The sequence below is a fragment of the Thermobia domestica genome, chromosome 3 (genome assembly GCF_964235325.1).
Source record: "Thermobia domestica chromosome 3, izTheDome1.hap1.1, whole genome shotgun sequence".
NCBI lineage: Eukaryota > Metazoa > Arthropoda > Insecta > Zygentoma > Lepismatidae > Thermobia > Thermobia domestica.
The window spans coordinates 272,006,680-272,026,029 of NC_137456.1; the positions used below are offsets into that span (position 1 = coordinate 272,006,680).

General features: G+C 37.2%; 1 protein-coding gene and 1 non-coding gene across 3 annotated transcripts in view; both read right to left on the reverse strand.

Annotated features, from left to right (window-relative positions):
- Positions 1-627: 627 nt before the first annotated feature.
- LOC145681041 (uncharacterized) overlaps positions 628-19,350 on the reverse strand; it is a 95,218-nt gene continuing 76,495 nt past the window's right edge. For both annotated transcript variants that reach the window (XM_081752362.1, XM_081752363.1), the window contains exons 13-15: positions 13,179-13,219; positions 7,720-7,870; positions 628-2,477 (exon numbers count right to left, since the gene is read on the reverse strand). In XM_081752362.1, the coding sequence (XP_081608488.1) occupies positions 1,657-2,477; positions 7,720-7,870; positions 13,179-13,219 (1,013 nt within the window). In that variant the 3' untranslated portion in view covers positions 628-1,656. The remainder of the gene's footprint in view (positions 2,478-7,719; positions 7,871-13,178; positions 13,220-19,350) is intronic.
- On the reverse strand, positions 3,820-3,891 carry TRNAN-AUU (transfer RNA asparagine (anticodon AUU)). Its single transcript has one exon. It is a non-coding gene; the product is annotated as a tRNA-Asn (tRNA).

Genomic DNA, 19,350 nt, shown 5'->3' on the forward strand with positions numbered 1-19,350 from the left:
TGTTCTGCTTTTAAAGTCTGAAAGATGATCGGCATGAATCCCGGTTCCGCGAGTGTTGTGGTGAAAGACCAACAAGGCAAACCTTTACTCACTAAGCAACCATTCTTTACGAGCGAAATTCAAATATTATTTTTAATCTTTCGAGTTTTTTTCTTTCTTTTCTGCTGCTGCTGTAAGTATCTGGACAGCACGAGACAGTATTGTCAAAACGCACGTGCATAATTTGCTCCTCCCCGTGGGGAGTGGGAGTTATACATCACTAGCCAATCGTGTTTGTGACAAGCGGAAGGATACAAATATTTTGTTTATCGGAGTTTAGAGCTACGCCGAACAATGTTTAGACTATATTCTTTAACAACCTGCACCAAAAAATGATGGACTAACCTTCACATCCACAACTGCGTTCCACGTGTTCGTACTTGCCCCAATATGTGACTTACATCTTATTTATGCCTAGTATTTTTTTATTTTGCAAAACACCTATAGCAGAATTTGCATAGTGCTGGAGATGACATTCAATGTGCTTTGTAATTTTATGCATTAGTCCATACTTCTTCCAACCGACAATGACAGAATAAAGCCTTCCATTAGGTAATTCACGACATTGTTTAAGTAAAGAACCATCAATCAGGAACGAAAAGCTTTTATTTTCTTGTGCAATACAAAACTTTATAACTAGTGCAAAATAACTTTGTAAAGTACTATTTCTTCTCATGGGAAATTCTAATAATCTCTCAAGTAATATAACGTGAGTAAAATAAAAACAAAAAACAGATCTCTCATCTTCTAATACGCTTCGAAAACAAACACAATAGACAATAATTCTATGACAAAAAAATATCATTATAGCTTAGTTGAATGTCTTAAAAACAAACTAAACTCGCTACATTCCTGCCATCTTAAAGAAATCTGAGTCTTAACACAGAAAACATTCTCCACTTTGACGCCGAAAAAAAATAAATAAAACTTCGTTCGTTTTATCAAAAAAATTATAAACGTTGTTTTACACTTAAGTGTAGCATGACATTTCAAGTTACTATACAAAAAATATAACTTAACAATCCTCTTTTCAGCTTCGAAGTACAAAAATATAACAAAAAACGCACGAACATTTTTCATTCTTCTATAAACAAACAGCAACTGTCGTAATACTTAACGCTTTGGCACAGTTACGTATTTTATATTAAGGAACTTTAACCATCACAGTATATTCCTTTTTTATCTTACATCAACTATTAACATGTACTGCTTAACCTATCATAGTTGGTTTCTGAAAGTAATCCCACTATATAAGGTCCTACATATCTTTGACATTATATGTAAATGATATATATGAACAATACTGAAAAATGTGCTGCCGCTGCAAAGACATACATCGTATTACATATTTTAAACTATGATTACTCGTATGTGCTATATTACGGTGTTACTGCCATAAATTATGGTACATACTCTCTATTACTTAGTAATGTTAGTAACAATGCTGTAACTTGAAATAAATGTGCTCAAAACAAAATTGATTCTCTTTTAACAATAGAAAATCTTACATGGTAAACACAACGGAAAACGACATTCGGAATGCAACGTTTCAACCATTGCCATTCGTAGGTAAGTATTTTAAACATTCGATATATACCAGCTGCAAGAACTATAGTGTCAAGTGGAACCCACATTATATGATACTGGATTCGCTGATTGTTGGTAGACATATGAAGGCACTGGAATCGGTATACTATTCGGAGCGCTCCAGCCCGACGCGGAATTCGGATAATGATTGGATGGTGGAATAAGCATCGATTGCGGTGGGTAATATGTATACGGAGACGGCATTGGTGTATCGGAACAGGGTGTCCCCGGTATTGGACCGTATCTTGAATCTGATCCCATGTCTGGAGTAGGTGGATGGACCCCCGATGGAGACGATGAGTATACAGGCGGATACACTGTTCCAGATCCAACAGTATAATGTGACACGTACGGCATTACAGGTACCCCATCCCCATCGACTGGGTACATAGGTAGAGTATTATACAATTGCACTTGCGGACTCATGTTTGTTTCATGTACTGAATATGAATTTTGTGATGAGTAACTGCCAACACTAGTTCCACTCCCTGTATTAACGTTCTCATTACTCTGTTTTCTTGCATCTGGTGGTAAACTTGTGTCACACGATACTTTGGGTTTATTGACAGAGTCTGCATGTATCTTCTGAAATCGAGGTGCAATATACGTCCCATTCCTTAAAGGCTTCTCTGCGGTGGCATGACTTGAGAACACAGCCTTGTTATTGTTCTGAATTTTAGTTTGTTTCTGCCAATTCTCATTCGGATCCGGTGAATACGAAGATTCTTCGCAATTTATTTCACTTGGACGCACATAATTATCAGGAGTTATTGTTACAGAAGAGACCACCATATTCTGTTGCATTTCTTGAGCAAGTGATGCAATTTGGTAATTCGTATCCTCAGATGGATCTGTAAATACAGAAGAACAAAGTGTAAAACATTATCAACATTAAGAGATTACTTACAATCACTAAAAATATAATGATCAACGCTATCTTAAAGAATAATTTCAACTATAGCAGTTTTGGATATCAATTAAGTAGCACTGCCAAAGTATCTTCGGGTTGCACCAATTAGCTACCCAGATGGGCTTACGAGAATTAGAAGAGAAAGCGGTCAATATTCATGAGCATAAATTACTACTTTTGGCTTTTGTTACGTATCTTATGCCTAAGGCATTACATAATTAATATACAGAGTGAAATATAGGTGACTGGATTTAAAATCTAACCAGCGTCTCCGGTTTACTGTGCCAATACGTTAACCACTACGCTACCCAGTCCGTCCCCTGAACAGGCATACATTTTATTACTTTGACGCCTATATCACTGTTATCACTTTGGTTCAAGGGCTGCACTACAACTCCTGTTGTGTCTGAACAATGTCTACAGTTCTGAACATCTCGAACAGTTGAATTATACGCTCACTACCCAAAACATTATGAATATCCGCTACTTTTTGAAGAAAGTCGTTGGACTAATGTAAGAGGCATAGCAGAAACCGCTCGCCAGACTCACGATCGTACTAGATCTGTCAGTGTGATGGGGAAGACTGATGACATATCCGAATTTAACTGCGTAGAGGTTGTGATGGCCAGACGGTAGCACTAAAACATAAGAAATGCGGTGGCCACAGATTAAAAATATCGGATGCCGTTGACTGTCAAAGCTGGTACGACATGAAGAGCGAAAACTGGCACTATTAACAGTGGACAAAGTACGAATGTCTGAGCGCACATTTCTCTGTACAGGGTGTCTACTGAGTTTCATCTTCAAAATTCCAGTACCTAATACAATGATAATTTTAAAGTTATTTAAGAATATTCACACTCTTGATGATTTCAGGTTTGTAACTGTTTTACCAAAAAAAGTATATTTTATTTTCAGTAAATTTAGTTAGCTTTGATTTTTTTGAAATACAAATGATCTTTTAACATTTTTAAAGGGCCTTCCAACTCCCCTCACACCCCTCCGCTCCACCCATTGTTTTAAATGTCTAATTACAAAACGTATGCAACTCTTGCTTTGGAAAAATTTACAATCTCAATGAATACAAAATAGTTTCTAAGACTATTAAAACAATTACAAAAAAGTATTGTTGACAAATTACATGTTGACAGTTTCATGATTTTTCCAGTGTGTGGATCAAAATTCCAGTATCAAAATTAAATTCCAGTATAATTCAAGTATTTCCAGTATCAGTAGACACCCTGCTGTACACTGTTAGATATGAACATCCGCAGCCGACAGTTTCACATGGTCTGGAATCGAACCAGAGACCTCTCGTACAATAGGTGAGTGCTCTACCACTGAGCCACCATGCCCTCGGAAAAAAAAAACTGTATAATCATAGATTTATAATCACTCACAGTTTTTCCGATCCAGTATACTGGATCCAATTTTTTCAATTCTCTTCTAGCAACTTTTCTAAGCTCTTGAGTATGTAAAATGCACTTTCTTCTTTTTCCATATAAAATGGGGTCCTTGGTTTGTAATAAATATATTATTTCTTTATGCTGAGCATATACAATGTTCTTAGCGAATACATGTAATGTTATATACTGCTATCAAGGTGGTGGACTCTTTTAACTGTTTTAATTGCTGATGCCCCACATTTATTTAATTTCGCTTACAACCTTGGCACAAGATCTGCACATCGTATCCTGCATTTTGTACTTTTTTAACTTCTATTTGTAGCTTTCCCCTTTTGTTCTATATTATTCCTCCCTTTGCTACCACAACAATTTATAGCTTCAATAGACAGAAATCTCATTGCAATACTTAATTATACGGCAAGCGTATTTAACCCTTTGAAGATATGTTTTTTTTTAGGTGTTTTTGTTGACTTTCAGTCCAGAAGGTACAGCATCATGATTCATACGTCGTTTTGTTCAGAATAGGGTAGGCTTTCAGACAGTACCACTCACATGTCCGTATCATGTACCTAAGGGATTTTTTTTTTTTAAGGGAAATCGAAATTTTTTTGACAAAAAAAAAAAACTTCAAGGTTTGGGACCCCCTGAGCCCCCGCCCGGGTCTGCGCACAAACCTGAAAAAATCTTGGAAAATACTACGTAGTGTACTAATTACTTGAGGCAAATTAGAATTTCCTGTCTTCAATAGTAAGGGCGGGAAAATTTTTTACTCATGTTGGGAGAGCATCAAAAAAACGCTCAAAATTTCACTAAAATGCACCCTACAAAATTTAAAAATTTCCTGACACGTCTCTGATTATCGTAGGATCACTATTCATACGCCGTTCTCTTCAGAGTAGAGTAGGCTTTCAGACAGTACCACTCACATGTCCCTCGGACATCCCTGAGGGGAAAGTTCTGGAAGATAGGGATTTTTGTAAAAAAAAAAAAATATCCCATTTTGATGCCCTCTAACGCGGCTCTGGTTAAACATACAGATCTGGAAATCACTTGCAAAAATAGTACTTGTGATACTAATTACTTGTGACAAGTACCAATCTCCTATCTTCAACACTAAGGGCGGGAAAAATTATTTCCCTCTTCTGCGAATATCCCCAGAATTTACCAAAGATTCTATAGAAACTTTAAAAATTTTCTGACACGTCCCTAATTGTTGTAGGATGATGATTCATCCGCCGTTCTCTTCAGGATAGAGTAAGCTTTTAAACATTACTACGCACATGTCCCTCGGGCGTCCCTAAGGAGGGAAAAATTGAAAATAGGGATTTTTGTGAAAAATCCCATCTTGGGGCTCTCTGGCGCGGCCCTGGATAAACATACAGATCTGGAAATCACTTGCAAAAATAGTACTTGTGGTACTACTTACTTGTGACAAATACCGATCTCTTATCTTCAATACTAAGGGCGGGAAAAATATTTTCCCATGTGGGAAAGGTGCGCAAGGCGCTCCAAATTACTGTAGTAACAAAAAGGATATTATGTAAAAAATCCCTGACAGTCCCTAATTATCGTAGAATAATGATTCATATGTCATTTTGTTCAGAATCGAGTAGGTTTTCAGAAAGTACCAATCAGATGTCCCTATCATGTACCCGAGCGGAGCAATAATCACAACGTGGGATTTTTGGTCAAGAAATATCCCTTTTTTACCCTTTCTGTGTTGACGAGAGATCCGAAAAAATTCAGATAGAAACTAAAGCGTCCACTGATTGATTGTGTAGAACTTCAGAAATCTAGGATTAAAGAGAAGTTCACCAAAAAATGTTGAAGTCAGACCTTACTAAAAAAAGGAATTTGTACAGTGATGACGTCATGTTCCGACGCACGGAAGCGTATAGACTCTTCCAAGGCTTTTTTCTATGCCTCCTCTCTTGTAAAAAAAAACAACTAAATAGCTTTTTTTAGTTCTCTTTTAATCGAAATTTGAAGACACTATCATTTCGTAGTAAAAACTACGATATATCTTAAAAGGGTTAAACTGACACCATTAAGTAGTTCACATATGAACAAGCTTCATGTTTCGCGAGAATTATCGTGGCCCAATATTCCTTATTTGTCCAAATATCACAAAACTACAGGGTGTCATTATATCAACAATCTAAATTTAGTTTTGAACTCAAACATGATATCGTACTGTAATGTAAATCTCCACTTGTCCTTCACAATCTGATTATATATTGTTAATTCCCGCACAAAATGTGTCGTTTAGAGCTTCTTCCTGGCTATATGGTTAATGTACTTAACTTCCGCGTGAAAGTCTCGGGTTCAATTCCCAGCAGAAGCCTATGCTGTTCGGATCATACAGGCTGTAGGGCAACGTTTTATACACCCTTGATGCTGAAAAGGACGCTAAATTCAATTCCGCCCGACCAAAATGTCACTCATTCACCAGCACTAATTAACAAGATATTTTGAGTTATTTACTTTTACATACAAGTATTGGACAAAACAATGGAAACGTCAAATATGGAACATTTTCAATGTGCCTGGTAACACTGAGTACTGCGTATATCAACGGTTACTTGTTTAGATTGCACGAAGCAATGTAGTTGTGGACGTTGAGCAGGTGTGGTGAATGACCTGAATGTACGACTTGATGGAATCTTCAAGAGGTTTAACTGTTGGTAACTATATAAATGGTGCATCCTTGATCGAAACAGCGACATTATGCGGTGTAACACATGGCACAGTCTCGAAAGTCATGATCACATACATACTGCACAGTAAAATAAGGTCGACGAAGTACTATAGTGGTCGAAAGACGAAGCTGCAGGATTAGGAATCGCCGAACCTCTAAGCGTATTGTGATGAGGCAGAAGGAAACAACAGCAGAGAAAGTGATCATAGAGCTTAAGTACCACCTAAACACCCCAATGACATCCAAAAAGTGAAGCGGACATTGCATAAAGTGGGTATCCATGGACATTTTGCTATCGTCAAGTCCCTAATAAACGATACGAACGCACAAAGGCGATGTAATGCCCACAAAATCTGGACGCTGGAGTACTGGCAACTTTTTTTTTTTTTTTTTTTTTTTTCGGACGAGTCACCTTTACTCTCTTCCCCACCATTGGACATGTGTTTGTCTAGGGAACATCCTCTGAAAAGCATGATCAGGGTAGTCTCTAGCCGACTGTCAAAACTTGTGGCGGTTCTATTATGCTCGACAGACCCCTCGTCATATTGTACGAACGAGTTACAGAAGCAGTGTATATACAAAGTTCTTGGGCAACCAGGTTTATGTAGTGGTGTAAAGTTATTTCCAATCGGGAATGCCATATTCCAGGGTGATAATCTCCCTATTCACACCGCTAAACCTTTTCAAGAGTAGTTCAAGAACATACTAATCACGTTCAACATCTTCCCTTGCCCACCCAGTCCCCAGACCTGAATATCATCAAGTCCCCGTGGATGTTTTCGAAAACAGGGTTCCGCGTCGATTTCCACCTCCTTTGTCTCTACCTGAGCTGGAGGTTGTATTGCAGGAAGAATTACTTAAAATTCCATCAACCCTATTCAGGACTTCCATTCCGTTCAGAATTCAGGCTGTATTTTGCGTGCGAAAAGTGAACCAATCCCGTATTAATTCAAGATATTCCGATTATTACAAGTATTTCCATTATTTTCTCCAATAACTGTATTGCCAGTATATATATAGAACAATGCTGAAAAACAAAAATCATTTAACATTTATGAGTTATATTATACATTCCTCACCTCCTGTCGCAGAAACTCCGTTTGAAGTAGGAGTCTGCTGCCCTGGCACTGAGGTTGAAGATGAAGAATCCAATCCATCGGCTGACGCATTTGGACCGACAGGCACAAATGAAACTGGGCCAAGCCACGATGGATACATCATCCTGAAATACTGTCAAAAACAAATGAATTAAATTATGGATTATTTACTTGCTTCACAAACTTGCACATATAACATATTATGCCAAATTATACTGAAATCAATAACGATCAATAAACAGCAACATCAGCAATGCGAAAAGAAATGGAACGCAATAAGTAAGAACGAATACTTAAGTGTATCATTCTCGCATTATTTGCATCTGATGGAATAATGCTAGGATGATACATTGATGAAAGAAACTGTCGCGGTATCAGGACAAGTGGCTTTGACTGATTTAAAATCGAGCCTTGATGTCCCGCATGAAAGACGCGTGCGTTAACTATACAGGGTGTTACAAAAATTTGTCACAATATTTTGGGAAGATTCCTTACATGAAAATGAGAAAAAAATATTCATCTGGACCTGTGCTCCAAAATGGATAATTTAGAAGTTATAGGTGTCGAAAACGTGAAATAAGTGAACTTTAAAAGTTAATATCTCCACTACTATGGGACCTGCCGTAGTCGGGTCAAGACATCACTGAGGAACTGGCATGGGGACTATCCAAATATCCATGTTTAAGAATGCTCCAATACTTGTACACCAATTTGTAGAGAGGTAGGCTGAGAGTGATCAAGTACTCCCAAACAGCCTCTCTAAAAACGATTGTTCAAGTGCCAGAGGTTTTGAAAGATGGATATTTCAATAATTCACATACTAGTTCCTCAGTGATGTCTTGACCCAACTACGATCGGTCGTTTAGTAATGGAACTTTAGACCTTTTAAAGTTCATTTTTTCACGTTTTCGGCAACCTATAACTACGAAACTATGCACTTCCGACCACAGATCTATAAGAGCTTTCTTCTTCTTCTTCTTCTTATTTTGATATGAGGAATCTATTCCCAAAATATGATAAATTTTTGTAACACCTTGTATAGCCACAAGGGAGCTCTTCGGAACTAGAGGCATGGTCCTGCAATCCAACTCTTCTTGAGGCGAAATATTGTGGTAGGGAACGGCCTATACTGTGCCGATTGATCTCATATGATCGGAACATCCGGTAACTGAAGTCGTTGTTCGAAATGAAATGAAATCTTTGAGTTTTACGTCCCGCGGTTATGCCAGTTAGGCTAAAGGAGACGGTAATGGTGAGAGATGAGTGAAATCGTGGAATGAAGGAAGTGGGAGGAAAGGGGAGAACCCCGAGAAAACCCACGAGCACGGTGTTTGTCCACCACAAAGTTCATTTGGCGGGGGCTGGAATTCAACCCGGGACCCCAAGCACCAGAGGGTCGTGGTTCGAGTCCAAGTTAATTGTAGGCGCTGTCCTTCATTAACTTCTGTGTTACATAAGTGCACAAAACGCACGCAAACTGTCACGATGGCTGGTTATCAGATTCGAGCCCAGTATCTCTAGATTGTAAAGGAAGAATGTTAACAACCACACTTGCTTGATATACATAACAGAAAATATTCTGAAGTTTTAGCAACATTTTTCTCTTCGTATATCTCAACCTCAGATGTAAATTGTTCTTCTCAACGACATGAAAATTATAGTGAGCTACGCTCGTTTTGAATTGGAGCAAGTTTTTAACAAATTTAAGTCTGCATTTGTGTAAAAGAAATGTTGCTGTACGAAATGACGCTACCTGCACTCCAACTACTTACTATAGTTGACTTCTATGGTACATTATTATTAATTACACTTGCATGGAATTGAAATAACGACTATACACCCGTATGTCGATGATTTTCAAGTTCAGATTAGAATTAGACTTCTGAACTTTCGGTTTCAGTATCTATGGCCATGTTGGCCCGTCACATATGAGGGATGACGTCCCTCGCCGATCACACTATCCGAGGAAAGGGAAGGAAGACAATAGCCTTGGGCCTATATGTTAGGTACCATCTCGACATCTGCCTGGTATGAATGAGAAAAATCCAGGAAAACCTCACTTCGGATGGCTTGCCTGTAAAAGCTTTTACACTTTTTCGACCGAGTGTCTCCACTGGTACTGTTCGCATAAAAACGAGAGCGGAATTTTCACGCAAATCAGAAAGTGTTTGTTTGCTTTACTCAATACTTGAAAAGTTGAGTGAGTTGAATGTATGATACCTCAACGTTGAATGGTAGCACGCCATTATTTTCCTATAGATCCAGAAAGCAATACACACTTACTAAGAACAAAGCGAAACAGATTAGAACGACACCACTCTTGAAAAAACAAGGTTGTCACAATGGAGTTTATTTCGTAGTCAATGCAATATTTCAAATTCGCAGATATATCCAGAAGCAGTTACACTTCGCTAAAGACATCACAAATATTTTCAACACAATCAAAGTCTGTTAGCAAAAACAAAGTGAAATGTTTAACGTTCCACGATTATGCTCTATACGCTACGGAAGACAGATAACTGATGGAGATGATGAATGGTAATGAAATAATTGGAAAGAATGAGAAAGGAGGAGGAAGCAAAAATAAAATGAAATGAAAATATTGTCCTCCACAAATTCACATGGGCTGGGTTCGAACCAGCGACTCATTGCACCAGAGGTGCAAGCATATGGATAAGAACACCTACTAGGGAAAAAGAAACAAAATATACGACAGCACTCGTAAGATTCAGAATATGAACTCAGGAGTATCAAAAATCTGATTAAATATACAGTGTACATAAAGAAAATAATTTACCATTTATTTATCTAACATAACCATAAATATATTTTTACTATTTCAATCCTTTCAAATTCAATAAATTCTTCAGCGCTACTATATTTTTTGAGAACACATTTCGACCCATTATTTTTATTATTTTAAATGTTTCAATTTATTAGGTTATTTATGTCCCTAAAGTTCTTCTTCCCCAGTACGTTTCCTAGCCTTTTGACTTGAAAAATTAACCAGAACAAGGTTCCGACACATAGGCCTATGGAAGGATTTACTAATTTGAAGCTAGAAATAGTGATAAATCTACCCGATCCATTGTGTAATCAAAAAGGGCATACTTTTATATATAAATCATTACATGTAATAATTTTTAATACATGCCTTCCTGAATGCTACAAAAACATTTCGGAGTAAGTACATGAACCAGAGTATGATGATTGGAAGAAATAACAGATTTTGTATCACACCAAACCCCATATAGGTGCGAATTTAATCATGTACAAAAAAAGAAAAAAGGAAAGAGCACGATCTGAACGCTCCGGCTTACTGTATATAAGCACTAACTACTTAGCTACCCAGTCTGTTCCCGAACAGCAATTCTATCCCTGAGTCCATGATCAGCTTCTAACAGACAGCATGAACTGTACCACGATTCCTGTTGAGCTTCGACAACTCAGTGGACCGTACTACAATGAGCCGGAGTTCTCGTTTTGTACATGTTTATGCAATACAAGGTTATGAAGGATGGAATCTACCATTAACATGGACTTCAAACCACAACCGCAATTGGAACCCGGTGCATTTGGAAGGTGAACATACCATCAAACAATATCAAGCCCCGGCTGCAACGTACAGGAGGTCTCTCAATAGCTGAGCACGACTTCAAGAGTGATAAAAACTTATTATATGGCTATTCAGACAGCGGACTGGGTAGCATAGTGGTTAAAGCATCAACATAGTAAACGGAAGATCCAGACTCGCCTCTCGGTCCAGTAGTGCTCTTTTTTAACTTTTTGTATATTTTTCGGTTTATAACTTCCAATCTATAAAATAATTAGTACGGATTACCGTTCCGTTCATCTTTTTTATTCAATGTTTCACCGTTTGCATGTTAAATAAAGGATCTAATACACACTACGGAATGAATTACCCATTCTGTACAAAAATATACATCCATATTTAAGACGTAAAAGTAGAAAGTATTTGGAAATGACACATATCTATACGTTACAAAAATACACACGAGCTGCTTTTAAGTTTCCTTTTCAGGTATTCTGAGCAGCTAGAAAGATGGAGTTTATCTTAAATTACGCAGACACTTATTATGATCTTACGATATAGAAAGGCAGCATCCATTTAGTACCCGTAATTCCTATACCCGCCGCTAGAGAGAGTACCGTTTCCGATATTACAAATGCCAAAGTTTACTGCACAAGGTCATTCGTTTTCTCCGCCTGTGTGTTGTGGCACCTATCGCTATTCATCAATTCCCAGTGAGACATAAGCTGAAGATATAACGGATGTGAAAAAAATGCGTTCGTGTTCGCGAAAGTAGTTCAAAGAAAATCGAACGCCATGTAATAACGAACCCAAGCAACCTCAACCATGAAGTGGGAACGACAGCAAAATTCCGTGACTGGAGGAATCTAATTCTGGACTAGTGGACCATCGATTAGTAGTAAGATATTTCCTTAGACTCAGCCTTTCCACGAGATCTGTTGAGATTATTCTGCATAAAGACGAGAGAATGCAGTTTCCCGAACGCTGACTATTAACCACAAGGCTGCGTGGGCAGCAATGTTTCAATCAAAGTTAAAATGTGATGACCCATGAGTGGTGCTTCTTTTTCGTCAATTGTCACGTAGGTACCGTTTTCCAATCCTAAAACGAAAATGGCAGTCTTCTCAATGGAAGCGCACAGATTTCCCGCTACCAAAGAAATTTCGGGTTATCGCAAGTATTAAGAAAATAATGGTGACCATGTTTTGAAACAGAGAAGATGTAATCGTGTTCCAGAGGGCACTACAGTGACGTCTACTTCTTACGAACATGCTTCTCATGAACATTAGTCCAAGTTCACTCAGTACCATACGCAAAGCAATTAGAGAAGGTTATTCATGGACTTTTCTATTAAGACAACGCACCTACTAATTTCTGCTAAAGCAAAAATAGCGGTGCCATTCACTTCCTATGAAAATTTGCTACTGAAATGGCATATTACATGCCATGGTTTCCATTTAAGACAACTGCGTAAATTCAAGATAGAGGATATCATTGTGATGTCTCCTTAAACATTTTCCCCTATCCCTATCCACGAACCACATTGTTACTTTAGTTACAATTTCCAATGTTTACCACTTATAAGGGTGTGTCCCCACTTTCGGACTACCTTCTGCTATAGTATTAAGTTTCTGTAGGTGAAAAAATTGTCTATTCATGATGCCCGATTTTTCCAAAACGTGAAATCCTCAGATATACTTGTATGTATTATTCTTTTTGCAAGTAAGAAATATGACTATTTGCACTCTCCTTCACGATTTCATACCTAAAAAAGTCATTAGTTTATTTTCTTGGAGGGGATGCATAACAACAAACATAAAAGGTCTGTTTGTGTCATTATCTTTAAATCCAACTAAATAAATAACTGACATACAATCCTAATACTTACATCATGTCCGAGATTGTAGAAGAATCTGATAGTAGGAAGATCTGCAAGAAAATAAGACAAGTAACTATTCATTCTTGGAGTACCTTGAATCATCATCATTCAAAAATAAATATGCAGTAATGGAAAAATTAATAGCAACTTCATGTAATTTTATGCATTTACAAGAAATTTCTACATAAGTAAGCACAAACGTAGAATGAAATATGCATCAATTTGAAAGGAAATTTTAAGTAGAACGCAAATTATGTTACAAAAGTCACCTACATCAAAGGTTGTTCCATCTCTGTGTCCGATTTTGACGTCTCACCTAGCTTAGGAAAAACCACGTGACCACCATCGATTGCCCTCGATGTGAGCACTAACAGCCCTGCACTGTAACTTACATTGTAGGAGGTTCCGTTGAAGTACAGGAACGAGAATCTTGAGCCACTCCTCCCGGCAGCCTTTGCAGAGGCCACAAACAGTGATGACTTGACGAGAGGCAAATATTCTTTTTAATACGCCGAACCCACAAAAATTAACAAGACTAGCATCAGGTGACTTCACTGGTATGTTCTGGAAAGGAATAGCCTGGATATCGGTGTCTGCCGCCATCTGCTCCAGAAATCTGTGGAGAACGGATGCGTGTGTTGAGGCCTTATCCAGCATACGGACTTTATTTCTTGCATTTCCATATGGGCAGATCTTCCGCATAAATTAGCATGAAAATATGTTAATGATAAAATGTGGAGTTGATTTTACGATTTTTAGGTACGTGCCGAATCGTTAACTTGCCTTAATAGCAGTATCCCACAACAACCAGAAATCTCTTCGAGAAACCTGCTTTGCACTGAAGGATGAAATCAGGACGGATTTTTGCGTCTCGTGTGGTGTGCGTTAGGGATCGAATTTTGCCACAACCTGATAGATAAATTATGTTCTAGACGGACTTTGACCCCAATGCACATCCATTTTCCTTCCCTGCATTATCTTTAAGTTTGTATCAAGAAAAACTTGGCGTTAAACGTTGAAAAGTGCTACGACGTAGCCTCCTCAAAATCGGTTCACCTTACTATTACTATACTATATATATATAGTAATAGTAAGGTGAACCGATTTTGAGGAGGCTACGTCGTAGCACTTTTCAACGTTTAACGCCAAGTTTTTCAAACAGCAGGGGAAAGCTAAAGTATATATATACAAACAAACAAACAAAATTGGCGCGATACTAAGAGACCTTTAGCTTTCCCCTGCTGTTTGAAACATTCGAATCGGTCGATTCTGTTAGTAGGGGTGAAAGTTTAAAATTTAATACATATAGACGGATTAACTTTCTGTATCTACAACAATGGGTGACTTTACAAAATATGACAGCCATTGTCAACGAAGTTAAATTTACGTTTGTACAAAAATGACTTTGACTTGGGCTAATACTTAATTCGATAGCCACACGATTTGATAACTAGATTGCACCATGTTGGAACGGAGTTCGCTACGTTTAGCAGTCTCCACTTGCATGCAATGTTGCCAGACATCGTTTATTGCTTCAATTAACTCATTTCTTGTTGTAAGTGTCTTTGCACGAAGTGTAACCTTCAAATTAGACCATAAATTTTCAATAGGGTTGAAGTCCGGCGAACTATCGAGTGAAGGAAGTGATGTAATATGGCGTGAGGACTAAATATAATCTAGTATAACTCTGGCACAGTGGCAAGGGGCAGAACAATCTTGAAAAATAAATGGTTCACCGTTGAATATCTCCCTTTCTGAAGGTATCACTTTAGTCTGAATAATCATTTTGTATGTTTGTGTATTATCATCATCACAAATACGGATTCTACCGACCCACTGGAATAAATAAAAAATATCTAAATCATGACACTTGCATGCTATTTTGAGGCTTTAACAGTACACGCAGGACTGTGTTTCACCAGACATGTGATACACCCTGGCACGTAATTCATTTCTATAAATGTTGATTTTTGTCTCATCGCCGAACAGTACTTTGTGCCACTGTTCACTACTCCAATCTTTGTGAGCCTAGACCAGTGCACACGTATTGTACGTTGTTTTTGTCTAAGGTATAACTTCTTCCCAGTCCTATGTAAACGCAAACTCATGGGTTTCGACATCAGATGGTTCTCGCCAACTCGCTGCAAGATCTTGTCATGACTGATATTTATCTGCAAGACACAACCGCCGCAATGCACTGTTCTGTCTAAGAGAGGATTTCACTTTTCGACCACACTTGCCACTGCTATCACTTTTTATGCATCCCGCTTCCCGAATCTTCGTCATCTGTCTCCCACTACTGTGCTTTTATACACTTTCATAATCCTCGGCTTTCCAATGCTAATGAAAAAAAAAAAAAAAATGAGCATCTTTCATCATTCTAGTAGCTACCTCCATTTCCTTCTGTACTGTTTCGTCCATTTCATTTAATTTCTTAAGAGATGATTTACTCTTTGAAACTTACTTTGATATAGCTTCTTGCTTCACATTTCTTAAACACTTTCCTCTTTGGAAATCTCTGCCACTGCGGCCTCTGGATCTACTCTTCTATGTAATCTTTATACTTTCTCCAGGCGTTCTGCATAGCACCAATTAATTGCTTTATAACAGGTAGGTTTTCAAGTTTTCCTCCATACATTCTAATGCTGTCCTTTACAGACCTCCCGAGTCTTTATACTCTCGTGCACAAGATGGGATCCATCACTTCCTAAAATGTGTTTCTTCTCTGGAAAACGACTTTCCACATCAGCACTACCATGAAATACTGACAGGCAAGCTTTGACTACTTTAGACATCATTGGATACTTAATTGTTCCATATGAATTTTTTATTTATATCACATACTCTTGTCCAGTATTGATCCACGGTCAAGTATTTGACATCATCACACTCAGTTTTTTTTTTATTATTATTATTATTTTTTCTTCCATAAACCAAGAATCTTCGGTAAGGATCCACAAATAGTTTCCACTCGTCCATGAAGATATCGATATTCTTACAATCTGCAAATACATGCTTCATTTCTTCTGCCAAATTCCGTGCAAGTGATAAACAAGTGAATGTAGACACTGAAGGTACTTCAACAATCGTTTTGATATTGGTAATTTCTTAAACAGTTTCGAAACCTCACAAATGCAGAATCGCTTCACATCCTCCCTGAATTCTCTCTTTTGTAGCTATGAGCAGTTAGCTATTACAGTTTGCTCTATCACTCCAACTTCAGGATGCCCCAGATTGTATTCGAAGTTCTTGAAATCAATTGTAGATAAATCAGTACCCTCCTTCTCCCCCAACACATCTGGCTTCACAAACTTCAATAGCAGCATTCTGACTAGCTCTGATAACTGAGTGCAGTAAATGAATTAGCGGGTCTTTGCGTTGAAACAAAGAAATTTATCAAAAATAAGTGATGTACAAATGATGAAATGCAGTTTGGCTTCAAACAATTTGTCTTTCAGAAATTGTTTAATCCTTCTGTAACGATTATTTTCATGACATGCTTTATCTTGTGCTCTCCATTCAACCACCCTACTGTGGAGAAAAAAGGCGTCCAAGCACCCACACATTATTTCCTTATCTTATTTTCACAAGTGGAAGTAGCAATGCCACAAAAAATACAGGAGGTTTCGTTAAAATATAGGAAATATAAGAGTTTATAGGAAGAGACGCAAATATGTAGGAAAAATAGGAAATATAGGAGCATTGGAAGGCCTGTAATCCAGTCTATTTCAATACTGGTTTAGCCACACTCACTCGATGTTCAAATTTTACTGGCTCTTTGTCGGATTTATGCCACACATTTTCCCCATTCTACGTCCGATGCAAATGCATGAACTGCTGCGTAATCCTGAACACCTGAACAATTAGAAAGGACAGAAGAGTGGTACTGCATGATTGAGGAGTTGATTAAATAGTGAAGCACGGACCTTACAGTAGGGTAACTTAATTTGCATTCTACATAAAATTTTCTTTAAATTGTATATTTCATTTTATGTTTATGCTTATTTACGTACAAACCTCTTACTAAACCTTGTAAACGCGTAAAATTAAATGGAGTTGCTGTTAGCTTTTCAATTACTGTAAATAACGAAGAAATTAAGCAGAGTAAAATACCTTTTTATGTTCAAATTTGCTTAAATAACATTTTCGAATACCCCAGAATACTAAGGATTCGTATCTTTACTAGTTTTAACACGATAAAGAAGCAATTTCACACGAAAAGAAGGATCAATCATGACAGGTCACCCAATGGTGATTGCATGGCCATTTTTAATATGTTTCTTACAATTTTTAATATTGAAATCTATGTATCTTCAAGAGTTCGAAAAAATGTTTATTGGAAAAGAAAATATCTGGTACGTACGATTGTAATGTGCTGCGTGTAGATTTTTCTCTTTGCGTTTTTTTTTTTGGGGGGGGGAGGTAATATCCCAGAAACTACTTGACTTAGAGACTTGAAATAAGAACCAGTGTACTTTATACAAAAAGCATTGTATCTTATGTTATATACATATTTCTCCCATCTTATACCTAAGCACGATCATCACATGTACCCGCCCGGAGGGGAAGCTAAAACTTACTGATACTCCCAACACATACTACGCTCGTCCAACCAAATCAATTGCCAGATTAATCTGATACTGCAATCATTAAAATAAAGTTGTAATGGCCTTACAACCTGTGAAGTTTCATTTCATTTTCTTCATTCCTTTTAGCTGTTTATTTTATAAATCAAATGTTTTGAACTCTTTAGATATGCAGTTTTCAATATTAAATCAAGAAAATTACAAATGATCAGGCAACTTAGATTTTAGATTGAGTGATTTTGATATGGAATGACCCAGGAACTTTTCAGTTTCGTGTAAATATGGTGATGGCTTATATTTAAATGATCGAGGAATATAGAAACTAAAATAAGGAATATACGTGATCCGTAAGATACAAGATTCGAATTTTTTACTTTCAAAATATTGTGTGGGAGCAAATACCCTCGATACTGACATTCCCATTCAATTTTAACTAATGAAAATGAACACAAAAGCTCATTATGTTCAAATTTTACTTAAACGAAGATCGCAAGTAAAAACAACTTCTTAATATATAACACGACAATCCGTCCGGGTCATTCATTCCATTATCAATTCAACACAGTGACAATCTCACCACCTTAGATTTTAATGAAATTTGGTATATAGATGCTCTCTAGATAGACTAAGAAAAATACCAATTTTCAACTTTATATATGGACCGGTATTGAAGATAGGGCTATGTAAAATTTGGAAAAAAATGCCCAAAATAGCATGTTCAATGTATTTTGAAATTGGAGTTGCAGCTCTCCTAACTGAGCTAGCGAGCTGGTTGTGGTGTCATTTTACAGCATTTTTCATACTCTTTCCCGTGGTATACAACATCGTATAGGCTAATACAAATTTTTATTTTCAAAATCAAAATTTTACTTCAAAATGTTTCAAAAAGTACATATTTTAAAATTTTGAAATTAATTCCATAAATAGATAGCATCATTCTAAAGCACCTGGCAAAATATGAATTTGGGATGATAATGGTTCATTGTTTAAAAAATTCAAAACTAATAACTTATTTTTCAAGAATACTCTGTACATAGGGTAATAACTCACGAATACTAAGTTTTACACTTCTGTGAAAATAAAAATGAACATTAATCTGAAGAAAGAGTACAGATGATTTCATAGTAAAACTTTTCAGTAAGTAATAGGATATGTATAACATTTGAAATTTGAAAAAGCCACATTTGTTCGGCATACATCACTTTCAAGGAGAACATAACTTTTCCCAGTAGGAGTTACAGCATTCACTTTTGTCAGAACATCCACTACAGACATCCACAGAACATCAACGTTCCTTGGATATGAGAATGATGAAGATGGCCAGGTTGATGAAGAAAAGTTATTTTTAATTCATCAACTTTTTCATTTTTCTGTAAAACATACCCGAACCACCAATTTCCTTCATAGACAGCGGTGACATAGCCTGATATGTCTTCTAATTGAAGTTTATTTGGAGATTGTGACACTTCCTTTTCCCAACCCTGAAAACAATCTGAAAAGTGTTTCACCAATAACGTTGATGCACTTTTGGGAATGAATGCATGATATTGCTGTGTTCCTTTAATAGTCAATGCTTGACCGAAGAAACTTTCCTG